This window comes from Grammomys surdaster, unplaced genomic scaffold (genome assembly GCF_004785775.1).
Source record: "Grammomys surdaster isolate TR1022 unplaced genomic scaffold, NIH_TR_1.0 125669, whole genome shotgun sequence".
Lineage (NCBI taxonomy): Eukaryota > Metazoa > Chordata > Mammalia > Rodentia > Muridae > Grammomys > Grammomys surdaster.
Genome location: NW_021620506.1, coordinates 2,067,524 through 2,081,841, shown reverse-complemented (window position 1 = coordinate 2,081,841; position 14,318 = coordinate 2,067,524). Strand labels below are relative to the sequence as shown.

The following is a 14,318-nucleotide window of genomic DNA, read 5'->3' as shown; positions in this document are numbered from 1 at the left end:
CCATGATACCAAGTTTAAAGGTTATGACTCAAACAAATGTCTATCTATTGTAATCTTTATTAAATTATTTTATGTGTATGAGTGTTTTGCCTGAATGTGTGTCTCTGTACCACTTTCTGTCTGATGCCCAAGAAGGACAAAAGGCACCCAGATCCTTTGGATCTGGAGTCACAAGTGGTTGAAACCACCATGTGTGTACTGGGAATTGAACCTGGATTTTATGGTCAGCAGCCAGTGCTCTTAACTGTTGAGCCATCTCTTTAGTCACAATGTATTGTAGTCTTTAGATATAAAGAATTTGACAGTCATCTCATACACACACATCTAGACAAACTTTAAATTCAGAAAAAGTGTCACCCCATCACTATAATCCTATTTCTTCTCAGTGATTTTCTTTTTCTCTTACCTCTCAACCCAGTCACATGGTGTCTTATGAATAACTAAGTATATTTGAATTTTGCCATGTTTATTAATTTTATTTTAACTTTTAAACACTTTTGTTTAGATTTTTGGATGCCACTGGACAGAAACTTGACACTTCAGATCATCTTTTTATCATAGCAGAGCCCTCAGCCTGCTCATTACTTGGGGACGAGATAGCCCATGTGCTGTGGAGATGACCGGGGAGCAGCAGCTTGACTCAGGTATTGGATTTGCTAAAACCCTTCTCCAGAGTGCAGGTGTAGGTTATTTGGCTGTGTTGTGTGGTCTGACTTGACTTTATACTACTGAACTGGAAGCCCTTTGAAGTATTACTTTTTTCATTGCATCCCTTGGGCTTTAAAACTTGACATGAGGGACTACACTTTTGTTTGCTAGGGGAAAAAAAAGTTTTTATGAACAGACCTTGTTTTCTAAATCATTGGATTTTATTACTTTATAATTGTTTAAAAATACTTTATTAACTCATAGGAAATTACAAAGATAGTGTCACAGGTTCCATGTTCCCCGTCAACTCAGTTTCTCTTCTCTCATGTTACTATAATATAAAATAAAAATATTATATAAAAATTGTACATATAAAAGACAAGAATGAGCACAAAGTGTCCTGTGTTGTTTGTCACATGTCTACTCTGCTGTCAGTATTACCTTAGTCAAGATAGACAACTCTTCTGTCGCCAGAAGAGCTTCTTATTTCTCTTTCTCATTGCACTTTTAATCAGAGGCAATTAGTCATCTGCTATCTCCATAATTTTGTCATTTAAAGAATGCCTTATGAATAAAATTAATATATGACCATTGGAGGTGTCCCCTGAAATGATAGTCTTGAGATAAGTTGACAGTCTTGCATATCAAAATTTATTACTTAAAATAATTATATGTATGTGTATTTGAGTGATGTCAGCATGGCATGGTACATGTGTAGAGATGAGAGGACAGCTTGGAAGACTTGATATTTTTCTTCTTCTCCCATGTGAGCTTTAACAATTGAATTCAGGTTATCAGATCTAACAGCAAGTACCTTTACCTGTTAAGCCATCTTCACAGCCTATGTTTGTTACTTTGTATTGTGAGTCATAGTTCATGAATATATTGCATACATTTTGATTTTTCTAATTTTAGCTATTGCAAATAAGTTGCTATTAATAGTTGTGGATACAGTAATCTATTTTGGGAGGAAAAATGCCAATGAGTTCATTTTTAAATTTTGTTAGAGAATTTTATATATGAATATGTGTTTTGATCAGATCCACTCTCCAGTCCCTCCCTTCTAACTCTCCCCAAGCCGCAACCATTTGTCCCAGTTAACATTGTATACTTTTTAAAGAATCCAGTGAGTCCACTTAGTGTTGTCTATATGTGCATGGCTACATGCCACTCTGTTAGAACATGGGCAGCCCATCAGGGGCTGCATCCAAAGAAAACCGATGCTCTCTCCTCCAGCAGCCATTCATTGCCAATAACTCTTTAGCTGGCCATGGTACTTGAGAGCTTCTCCTGCACATGTGCTGAAATTTTGGCCAGCTTGGATTTGTACAGATTTTGTGTTTGGTGAAGTCACAGTTTCATGATCTGAGCCTTGAGGAGGAGATAATGTGATATAGATGCTTCATTTGGGGCTTGAGTGCAATTTAAAAATGATAGACCTAGTGATAATACTGTTATACTGTTATCCAGAATAGCCATTTTCATGTTGTTCTAATTTTTTTTAATTCATATTTATTAATTATATATAGTAACAGGTTTCATTTTACTATGACAATTTTCATACAACTATATACTATATTTTAGCCACATTCATTCCCTATTACACTCTCTTGTCTCCTTCCTCTTCCCAACTAGCTCCTTATTTACTTTCATGCCTTTTTCTTTTTGGTGACCCAGTGGGTTTAATTAGCATTGCTTATAAAAGCACTGGTGAAAGATTATTTACAGCACCCGAGGCAGATAGTTTACCATTGGTTTTACCACTGAAAAAACATGTCCTGTCCTCTCCAAGCACCTACTATCTGCCTATAGACAGATCCTCAGGAAAGACATAGACTCATGAGCCCCTCTCCCCTCCGTCTTAGAATGTTGAAGGGCCCAGGCTTATGCAGTTCTTACATAGATAATTATGGCAACTGTGAGTCCATGAGTGCCAAGACCATGTCATGCCCTGAAAACAGCATTCTACAACATTCTCTCTGTTCTTCTGGCTCTTGTATATTTCCCCTTTTCACCGTGTTCTCTGAGCCTCATAGAGTAAGTAATATCTCTGCCTCCTTCATCCCTGAGCACTTAATTTATTCTCAGCATTTTGACCTCTTATGAGTCTTGAAAGTAACTGTCACTCATAGCAGACAGAAGTTTCTCTGACCCAAGCTGATGGGAGCAATATTCTGTGGGCATAAATAAATATAAGGTGACTTAATGGGCATAGTATATTCATTTAGCAAAACAACGGTGGGATTTTTTTCCACTAGGGTCTGTGACTTCCCCAGCCATGGGCTTTTGACCAAATTTACAGTACTAGGTATGAACTTTCTTCCTGTGGAGCAAGTCTCACATCCAATCAGAAAACAGTTGGTTACCCTCATAACAGTCATGCCATTAGAGCACATCTTAACCAGTAGATTGGCATTGAAACCTACTGGGTCCTTGGCTGAGTAAAAGTGTTGATAACTTTTCTCCTCTACAGCCTACATAGTCTAGTAATGTGAAAACTGGTCATCAAGGAGGAAGCTTCCAGCCCCCATTAAAATAGATTTTGGATGTAATCTTTTTTCCCCTCTTTGTTTTTTTTTTTTTTTTTTTTTTGAGATAGGGTTTCTTCTCTTTGTAGCCCTGACTGGCCTGGAACTCATTCTGTAGACCAGGCTGGCCTTGAACTCAGAGGTATACTTGCCTCTGCCTCCTGAGTACTGAGATTATGTATATGGATATGAACTTGTACATGTGACAGCAATCCCCACAGAGGCCAGAGGGCATCAGGTCCTCAAGAGCTGAATTACAGAGAGTTGTGGGTTGGTTCATAAAAAGTGGAAGGTAAGTGAGATCCTGTTGAGCCTTTGCAGTCTTATGTGAGTGAAAGGTAAAAGGTATATGAATAGGCCTTGCTCCAGAGATACCAATGGATATCATGAGAAATAGATTTAGGATATGCTTCATTGGACTGTATATAAGGGCTGAATAAAAAGGGAGGAGAACTAAAATTAAGTTCTTACTTTCTAGATTGACTGCAAATATTGGCAAGTAGTATTTTTACTTGGTTGCAAAATACTTAGAGTCATGTTCACATTTTAAATTTGAAATGTCTATTAAGAATCATAAATGTTGGTATTAGATAGTATATTTGAGTCTAAAGTAATTTGAGTAATTTTATATTCACTCTAGTTTTATATGATATATTTGAGTAAACTTTAGATTTGTTGTTTCCCCAGTGTCTTAGTCAGTATTCTTTTGCCGTGAAAAAACATCATGACTACAGCAGCTCATATAAGGGAAAAACATTGAACTGGGCTAGCTTACAGTTCAGAGGTTTAGTTTGCCATTGTTGTGGTAGTAAGCACGGGAGTGTGCACACATACATAGTGCTGCAGAGTAGATGAGAGTTTTAAATCTGAACTGACAGATAGCAAGCAGGAAGAGAGATACATTAGTCCTGGCTTGAGTATTTGAAGCCCCAAAGCTCCATCCCCAGTGGCACACTTCCTCCATCAAGGCCACACACTACTCCAACCTAATTCCTGTTAAGTAGTGCTGCTCCCTAATGACCAAACATGTAAATATACAAGCCTACAGGGTTCATTTCTATTCAAACCAGCACACCCAGCATGAGCAAATATATTAAATGACTGTTACGTTGAATTGAATTGACTTAGGGAACCTACCGTTAAAGCAAAAGTTGCTTAAGTTTTTGTGTATAAAATCAATTAATTTGTCCTACAGTAAATTTGTTTATGTAATGAGTTTACTTGGAGATATAACTTTTTGTTGTTGTTTTCTTTTGCAGATCTTGGGTCTGGTGTAGAAGTAGAAGAATTCAGCTGGGAAGATTATCTAGAAGAGACAGGCTCTACCACAGTTCCCTATGCATCGTTTAAACATGTAGGCAACACCCCTTCATTTTTCTTCTTTTTTTCTCTTGAGACAGGGTCTCACTGTGAAACCTTGGTTGTCTTGGAACTTGTTTTATATAACAGGCTGGCCTCGTATTTAGAGAGATCAGTCTGCTTTGCTCTAGTGCTAGTACTAAAGATGTACGCCTCCATGCCTGGCTTACCCCATTTCTTTTAATCTTTGTGTTGTGTCTTAGTTACTTTTCTGTTGCCGTGACAAAGCACCATTACCAAGGCAACTTACAGAAGAAAGAATTGGCTGGCACTTATAGTAGAGGTTAATGATTGTCATGGCAGAGCAGCAGGCAGGCAGGTTGCAAACTTATGTTAAGACAACAACCACAAGGCAGAGACGGAACTAACTGTGAGTGATGTGGGCTTTTGAAACCTCAAAGCCTACCACCAGTGACACACCTTCTCAACAAGGCCACACTTCCTCATCCTTTCCAAACCAACTGGGGTCCAAGCAGTCAAGTGTAAGTCATTGGAGGCCATTCTCATTTAAACAATCACACTCTTCTCCCTGTCCCTTTAGTCCAACAGCCATATCTTAATGCCAAATGCATTTAGTCCAACTTCAAAAGTCCCCATAGTTTTTGAGTGTCAGGACTGTTTAAAGGTCCAAAGTCTCTGCTGAGACTCAAGGAAATCTCTTAATCATAACCCCTATAAAAAGCAAATTATGTACTCTTAATGTACATTGACAAGGAATATACATTACCATTCTAAGAGGAAAGTGGGCATATGAAGGAAATACTGGACCAAGCAAGACTGAAACCATTGTTTTATATACCTGTGAGAGGTTAAGGAAAGAAAGTCTGGGGCTGGGAACATGGCTCAATTAGTGCAATGTTTGACATGCAGGTACCAGTACTTCAGTTCAGATTTCCTGCACCCACATAAAAAATCTAGCATAGTTGCACTCACCTGTAATCCCAGTGCTGGGCCAGTGGAGAATGTGAAACTTTATGAAAATGCAGAGTTAACACTTTGGAAAGAAGGCATTGTTTAGTTTGTGAAGGTCATTTTTGATGGTTGAGGCTGGACTGAGGAGAGAGGAAGATTGAGAAGGATTTTTGTTTATTTGCTTTTCATTTTCGAGACAAGGTTTCTCTGTAGTCCTGGCTGTCCTGGAACTTGCTTTGCAGACCAGGCTGGCTGAAAACTCACAGAGATCTGCATGCCTCTGCCTCTCAAGTGCTGGGATGAAAGGTGTGTGCCACCACACCCAGATGTGGGAAGATTAATTTTAAATTTAGGGCTGATTAGGGAAATGATAAAATAAATCATGGATAAAAACAATTCTAATGGTGTGATTCTGTGTTCAGAACTTTTTATTTTTTACAAAATTTCGTTGGCACTGTCAGTGAAAACTGAGAGACTGTTAATAACTAATTAAATGTCCCAAACCCACAAGCTAAAAGCCAGTTCCTAAGCCACCAAGGTGACCATGTGGGAGATGAAGACTCACTGGACAGAAGTCTTTCACTGCAGAGCAGACAGAGGCAGGCTAGACTGTGTTCATGATACTAGTTCTTAAAACCAGAGACTTGTTCCAGTGATTATAGCTGTGGTAGCAGTTTGTCCAGCAGAGCCCCTAGTTGAGGAGGAGTGGGTGGTGGAGGTGGGCTGTGTTTTTAGGATAGAAACTGTTACTTCCTTGGGTTTTGAACTTTGAACTCTGAAACACTTACTGGCAAGATTCAGTTATGGACAGCACAGATTTAATGGAGTCAGTTTTAAGTGTTAAATGACTTGCAAAAACCTGGTCTCAGGATATTACCTGCATATTGGGGTAGTAGTTCCTTTGAAAATACAAAACAGAATCTTCAGAAGTAACTGATAAGTCAACATGCTCTCTGTCTTGAATCTTAAGATCCATCAGTTCTTAGAATTGTTTAGAACTATCCTAGAGAGACAGTATAAAATTTTTTTGGACATGTGCTAGATTTCTGAGAAAAAAAACTTTTGAATGTGAATTTCACACTATACTTTCACTTTTTATTTTAAGAAAGTAAGATTTATTTAAAAAAAATCATTACCTTAGCTTCTTTGGCTCATTTAAGGACTTGACTCTCATTATCCAATGACTTTGACTACATTTCCATTTGGTTTTTTTAGTTTTTATTATATGTTTACTTATTTGTGTGAGTATAAATGTGTGTCAGCTGCCACAGTGCATGTCTGGAGGTTAGAGGACAACGTGCAGGTTCTCCCAGGGCTTGAACTCAGAAAGTAAAGCTTGGTGGCAGGTTCCCCCATGCCCTTGACTTGCTCTGTTTGTCATATCCAGAGTCTCCTCCAGTTAGCCTTCTTTCTTACTTCATGAACTTGATTCTTTTAAAGAATGTGTTCTGCATGTCATTATTTTATGTGGTATTTCTCAATTTGGACCTCCCCCACCCCCATGGTTAACTTAAGTATATGCAGATGTGGCAAGCATGCCAGAGGAAACAAGTGCCTTTTCTTGTATGACATCAGGGAAGTGCAAGAATTGCAATATCGATGTTTTAGGAATCCTATTAACTTTGATCAGTTTAAAGTGATATCTGCCAGTTTTACTCACTGTAGTGTTACTATTTTGCCTTTTTCAGTTGGTAAGAATTTTGTAGAGTGATTTTTTTGAGATCATGCAAAGATTGTTTTCATTGTAGTAGTTTTAGCATCTGTCAATAATTCTTGCTGGCTGTGCTTATTTATATGATGTTTGTCTGATGATAGTTATGTTCATTCCTTTTTTTTGAGATAAGATCTCATTATGTAGCCCAGGCGGGCTTCGAGTTCATGGTCCTCTTACCTCCGTCTCTTGAGTGCTGGAACTGTGGTTGAGAATCACCTGCTTATATTTTTCTATCATTTTTCTCTATATTTATTTTTTTTGGCTTGCAACTGTCACCAATGGGAGATCCTTTTGGCTATCTTTTACTTCCTTTTGACCTGCACACATCATGTTTTGATAATTTCTGTTTGATATCACAAGACAATTAGGGTTTAAGAAATATTAGGTCTTTAAAAGAACTTCAGGTAGAGAAACACTCATGCAGTGTTTTGTCTGGTACCTCATAACATTCTGTCTTTAGGTGGACATACGTTTGCAAAATGGATTTGCTCCTGGGATGAAGCTGGAGGTAGCTCTGAAAAAAGATCCTGAGACTTACTGGGTTGCCACCATCATTACCGCCTGTGAGCAGTTGCTCCTGCTCCGTTATGAAGGCTATGGGGAAGACAGAAAAGCAGACTTCTGGTGTGATATCAGGAAAGCTGGTCTCTATCCCCTCGGGTGGTGTCAGCAGAATAAGAAGACTCTCGAAGCTCCAGAAGGTAGTAAAATGATGGGATATTTCTGTAAGAAAATTTAGATTGGCCAGTCTTAAGTATTTCAGTCTACTCTCATAAAGATTCTAGGCTAATGTTTTGAATGATAGTTTTTATCGGGAGTAATACATGCTTCTCTGTTTTTAAAATGAAATCATATCTATGATTTATCTTGTTATTTTAATATTTTAGATTTTTTATTGTGTGTGTGTGTGTATGTATTCAGGTGTGTGTGCTTGCATGTGTGGTTTTGTGTATGCCTGTGAGTACATAGGGCTTGTCCACAGAAGCCTCAAAGTCATGATCATCATGAGAGCTAAGATCACAGGTATATGCTAACATACCTGACCTTATTGCAGGACAGATTGATAGACTCAACCTCCTTACCAGCTTTTTTTTTTTTGTAGATACAGAGTATAACTCTTTAGTTAAGCCAGCCTTTAACTTGAAAACCTCTTGCTTAAACCTTCCTTTGTAACTGAGATTTCAAGCCTGTAACACCATTCCCTGGTTCTGTCTTTACTCTTTCCTTTTACCCATAAGTAATTCTGTAAACTATGTTACAGACTTTTTTCTTTTAGTTAGGGTCTTACTCTGTAGCACAGGCTAACCTCAAACATGGCAAGCCTTGTTGCCTCAGCCCTTCAAATGCTGGGATTATAGGTATTTGGCACTATGGATTTTTTAAATGAGCCTACTGAAGCTCTGTTCCAGGAAGCTCCATACCCTACTTACAGTAGGCCATAAATTAAATTGGAGGGAGATACAAAGGACCAAAAAATTAAAATAAAATTTAAAAAGGGAGAAGGGCCTGGAGAGGTGGCTTGGTGGTTTAATGGTTTAGAATACTTCCTGCTTTTGTAGAGAACCTGGGATTGATTCCCAGTACACAAATGGCTCACAACTCTTAGTAACGGGAAATCCAATACCACCTTCTGACTTCTGTGGACACCAGGAATACATGTGGTATGCAGACATATACACAGGCAAAATACTCAGTATGTAAAATAAAGTAAGTGTAAAAAAAAATTTAAAGGAGAAGACAAAGATGTGGATTAAGGAAGAAAGATTGCAGATTTAAAAAAAAAACCTCAGGGCTTTTTATATTTATAATTTCTTGTTTTGATTTAGTTTCAGATTTACATTGAGTTTGTAAGGATAGTATAAAAATATTCTTGATGACTCTTTGTGTAGTTTTCCCAGTTGTTTATATTTTATCACATTTTCTATATCCTTTCTCCCTGCTCCACAGGCTTTAGACATGATACCCCTATAGAAACTTTAATGTCTTTCTAAATAATACATTCATTCATGAACACTACAGTAAAATATCAAAATCAGAAAAGTAAATCTGGTAAAATGCTATTATTTAGTCTTTAGATCTTTTTTTTTACTTTTAATAATAATTCTAGCTTTTTTTTACTTTTAATAATAATTCTAGCATTTTTTTCTTTTTAGAAAAAAGCAAAAGCTATGAGTTACATGTTGCTTTTTTTTTTTTTTTTGTCATGTGTGAAGAGTAAGTTTCCATCTAAGCTGGGTGGGGTGGTTCATGTCTTTATCCCATCACTCAGGAGGCAGAGGCAGGTGGATCTCTTGAGCTTAAGCTAGCCTGGTCTACAAAGTGAATTCTAGGATAGCCAGGGTTACACAGAAAAAAAAAAAAAAAACTTTGCTCTGAAAAAAAAATGAGGTTCAGAAAACCAAACAAGTGATTTTTAATACTATAAAGAGACACATGGTAATATAAGAACACAGTGTAGATAGAGTATCATTTCTAAAACAGTAGTAGAGGACAGTGTGTGAATAGTGGTATAAACTCACTGTTGTGGACTTTACTTTTTAAATTTATTTATTTCATGTGGATGAGTGGTTTTGTTTGTTTGTTTGTTTGTTTTAATGTGTATGAGTGTGTGCCCCCCATGTGTGCTCACAGGTGATTACAAACAGTTATACACACATAACACACATGCAGACACAAACACACACACACACACACACACACACACACACACACACACACAATATGTACAAAAGCTATTAATGTCACAGAGGGACAACTAGACCTTATATGCCTCTTTGTGGAAGGATATAATTCTGCTTGTGAAATGTTTTTACTCTCCCCTCTCCAGAAAAATTAGACCTGAGTTGATCAAGCTCTGCCTCTAACTCTTGATTTGTAGAAAATATATGGGGCAGGACTAGGGCACAAGTGGATGTGTACGTGTCTGTTTGTGTGTGTTGAGAGAGTTTTGAGACAGAGTGTCACTATGTAGCCCTGGCCTGGAACTTGCTGCTTAGATTAGGTTGGCCTTGAGCACATAGGGATCTGTCTGCCTCAACCTTCCAAAGTATTGGGTTAAAAGCATGCACTGCCATGCCCAGCCCTCTTCTGTGTTTTTATTCATGTTTGACATTTTTTATAATAAAAATGAAGTAGGCATTTTTTTAAAAGTAAAACTGAGTTAAGGGGATTATTTTGTGTACAACTTCATAGTCTCTGTTTTACATACAATTCTTAGAGAGTAGCTATATTAGTTTGGTTTCTATTGCTGTGACAAAGACCATGGCCAAAAGCAGTGTGAGCAGGAAAAAGTTTATTTGGTATCTATCTATCTATCTATCTATCTATCTATCTATCTATCTATCTATCTATCACTGGCTATAGTCCGTTGAGAGAAACCAAGGCAGGAACTGAAGCAGAGGCCTTGAAGGAATATTGTTACTGGCTTTCTCCCCATGGTTTGCTCAACCTGCTTTCTTAATACATCTCAATACTACCTGCCCAGGCTTGGTACCTTCCACATCAGTCATTAATCAAGACAGTGCACCACAGACTTTTTATACAGATCAGTGTGATGGGAACATTTTCTCATTTGAATTTCTTTTTCCCAGATGACCCTAGCTTATATGAAGGTGACAAAACTAGCCAGAACATGGCTCCATGAAGAGTAGTTTTGTAGCTATTTTGTTTTGTCTTTTCAAGCTCTCAAAAAAGCAACACACTGACTTTTAAATGATAAATATACCTGTAAGCAGTTTCTGTATGTCAAGTTTCTTTGTGTTCTATGACATGACTAATAACCATTTCTTCTCTCATTTAGGCATCAGAGATAAAGTGTCTGATTGGAATACATTCCTACAGCAGACCCTGAGAGGAGCCTGTGGTCCTCCTGTGTCTCTGCTAGAGGACGTGAGTATCACTGCTTAAACCAGGATAGAAAAACTTTGCAAGGAATCCAAAACTGATTACTAATTTACCACTTTGGAAAAAAAGAAACAATGTTAGAGTTACAAGCATAAGTATTGGAATGTTTAGTCTCAGAAGTTGCACTTAGTGCCTGGGAAATTTCTGAGTCAGTTGTCTTTAAAAGTTCTACTGATACATACTTTCACACCTATTCATGAACACTCTATTTCAATACTCAGATTAATTTTTTATTCTTACCTGGGTCTAGGCATATTTCAAACACCTGGTAAAAATTAAATGAATAAATGAATGAGGTTGTGAACAATGAACAGATAAAATATCCTTGCCCTGCATTGACTGTGATTCTACCATCTTGAAACTTGTAACTATTAATATATTAATCCATTCATTCAGTTGTTCTTTTATACATCTAGATATGAAAACTTCACAGAGCAGTACTCTGTGAAGTTTATACTAGGAAAAAATGTTGCAGCCAGTGCCAGCAACCTTTCAGGGATCCTTCGAGCTTTGTCTTCCCTGTGCTGATATTATAGATACCTGCCTCCAAACCCAAGTTTACATGGGTGCTGGGAATCTGACTGTTATTTATTGTAGTTTCAGATACATTATCTAGATAGTAAAATTTAAGTTTTTCTTTCAATTTCCTGGTCTCTCTCTCTCTCTCTCTCTCTCTCTCTCTCTCTCTCTCTGTATAATATGAATGTGTGTGAGTTACTGTGTAGCTCTGGCTAGCCTCAAATACTCCTGTATAGTCTATGGTAGCCTTGGAACTCACAGAAATCTGTCTGCCTCTGCTCCTGAGTTCTAGGATTAAATATGCATGCCATCATGTCCAGTTTATAATTTTATTTTTAGTTATGTATGTGTCTGAGTGTGGGTTTGTACAGGAATGTATGAGTGCCTGTCGAGGCCAGGAGAGGGTGTCAGATCCCCTGGAGCTGGACTTACAGGCATTTGTGAGCCCTGTGACCTGGGTACTGGGAACCAAACTCACACCTATTCATGAACACTCTATTTCAAACAACTTTTAATTTTTTTTAATACTCAGATTAATTTTTAATAAATTAATAGATGTGAATAGGTGTGAAAGTCGTCTGTGAGACATACTCCTAACTGTTGAGCTACTCATCTAGCCTGTAAATTTTCCTTTCCCTTCCCTGTAACCAAAAGTATTTACTGCGTTCACAAGAACATTGTCAAATGGGTGGAAAAAAAAAACCAGAAACAAGTAAAATCTCATCAAAAGTGAATACATTATTGTTCACTTACATGTAAAGTTCTAAGAACAATTTAAAAGGTAGGGAAAACTTATATCGGCTCTAATAAAAATAGATCTGTGATAAGAGAAAAACAAGATATATTTTGAAAAAAGATAAGAAAAAGAATGAGAACCAAGAGAAGTAGAAATGCACACTTGTGTGTAGTGTATGACCAAGTATTTACTGTGATCTTTTTAGGTCTTTAGGATTATAAAAGAGTATAAGTGTAGTTGATTTTCTCTTTAATGGTAATCGAATTTGCTTTCACAATCAGAGACAAAATTTCATTTTAAAAATTATAGTAAATGAAGGCAGGCAGTGTTGCCACATGCTTTTAATTCCAGCACTCAGAGGCAGGTAGATCTCTGTGAGTTTGAGACTAGCTTGATTTATGGATTGAGTTCCAGGATAACCAAGACTTCACAGAGAAATACTGTCTTGAAAAATAAGAAAATGTATATATACTAAATGAAATAATAATCTAGAGATCTTTGTTAAAATAATTTTATTGTGTCACAAGTTAAGGTTTTCTTTATGACAAACATATTAATATCTAGAAGTGATATTGTGGGAGGCTATCTGTAGACAATGTAATTTTGTGCCACTGTTTTGGGGTGAGTAAAACAATGTTAAAACTAGTTTGAAAAAACGGTTAGAACTTGACTTTTAAAATGAAACTAACCTTTCCAATTTCGCATTTTAATCTACAGCTCCGTAATGGAAGGAATCCTTTAGATCTCATTGCTCCAGGATCCAGACTCGAATGCCAAGATTTTCGGGACTCTTTAAGCACTTGGATTGTTACTGTTGTGGAGAACATTGGAGGCCGGTTGAAGCTGCAGTATGAAGGACTTGAAAGTCATGACGGTTTTGAACACTGGTTGTATTACTTAGATCCATTTCTTCATCACATTGGGTGGGCTTCTCAGCAAGGATATGAACTTCAGCCCCCATTAGGTAAAGAGTAAAAGCACTTTCCTATAAACTTCTATTATTTTTTTATTAATATCTATGAGGCTGAAAATGTATTCTATATATGATGAAAACCTTAATTCACATAAAGTATTTCATATTTATACAAAATTAAGTGTCCATTTCTCTTTGATTTTATTATTACACTTAATAACTTAGCATGCATACTGATTATTATACCTCATTCTTTCCCTTCATGATCACTTCATCTATTACTATATAATCCGGTTTGAGTATTTATTGCTTTATTTCATGTTCCACAGCAATACTTGTTGTCTTACTGTAGATATTTGAACAAATTTTAATTTTCTGGCCTCCTAAACAGAGTCCAGTACTGAAATTAAGGTGTAAGTTCTTATGTATGAAGGTGGGTGTTAAAAGTCCTGAACCCTTTTCTAACGTATAGTGGGAAATACTTCTGTTTATGTGAATGCTTTCAGAAATTGAGCTGTATATAGGTTTTCTCCTCTTAAAACATGCTGTTTTGTCTCACTAAAGCCATCAGGCATCTGAAAAATGAAGCTGACTGGCAAGAGATTTTGGCCAAAGTGAAAGAGGAAGAGCCATTACCCTCTTACTTATTTAAGGTAAAAACAGAAACTCATGAAAAATACAGATTTTCTCCTTACAGTAGAGAAGGAAAATTAGGGGAGGTAAGGAATGAGAAATAATCACTGGAGACAAGAGATGCTGTGGCTCTGGTGTGGAAGGAGGGGTCACACTGCAGGGACCATGCAGGCTCGCAGTTGCTTGGGTTTCTCTCCAGATCCTCTTCAAGCTATTTGAATGTTTTCCTTTCTAGTGTGTTGTTTTGGTTTTTTGAGACAGGGTTAGTAATAGCCCTGGCCATCCTGGAGCTCACACTGTAGACCAGGCTGGCCACTAATTCAAAACATCTGCCTGCTTCTGCCTCCTGAATCCTGGGATTTAAGGTGTGCACCACCACCATCCAGCTTTTTTTTTCTAGTCTTAAGTACATAACCATAACTAGTTAAGAAATAAATTTGATTTTTCTTCCAG

At 37.2% G+C, this 14,318-nt stretch overlaps 1 protein-coding gene across 1 annotated transcript in view; it reads left to right on the top strand.

Moving 5' to 3' along the window:
• Positions 1-14,318, top strand: part of Sfmbt1 (Scm like with four mbt domains 1) — a 109,836-nt gene that overhangs the window by 64,937 nt on the left and 30,581 nt on the right. The window contains exons 2-7 of the mRNA XM_028787553.1: positions 506-644; positions 4,436-4,530; positions 7,622-7,862; positions 10,961-11,049; positions 13,037-13,283; positions 13,797-13,885. Coding sequence (XP_028643386.1) covers positions 617-644; positions 4,436-4,530; positions 7,622-7,862; positions 10,961-11,049; positions 13,037-13,283; positions 13,797-13,885 — 789 coding nt within the window. The 5' untranslated portion in view covers positions 506-616. The remainder of the gene's footprint in view (positions 1-505; positions 645-4,435; positions 4,531-7,621; positions 7,863-10,960; positions 11,050-13,036; positions 13,284-13,796; positions 13,886-14,318) is intronic.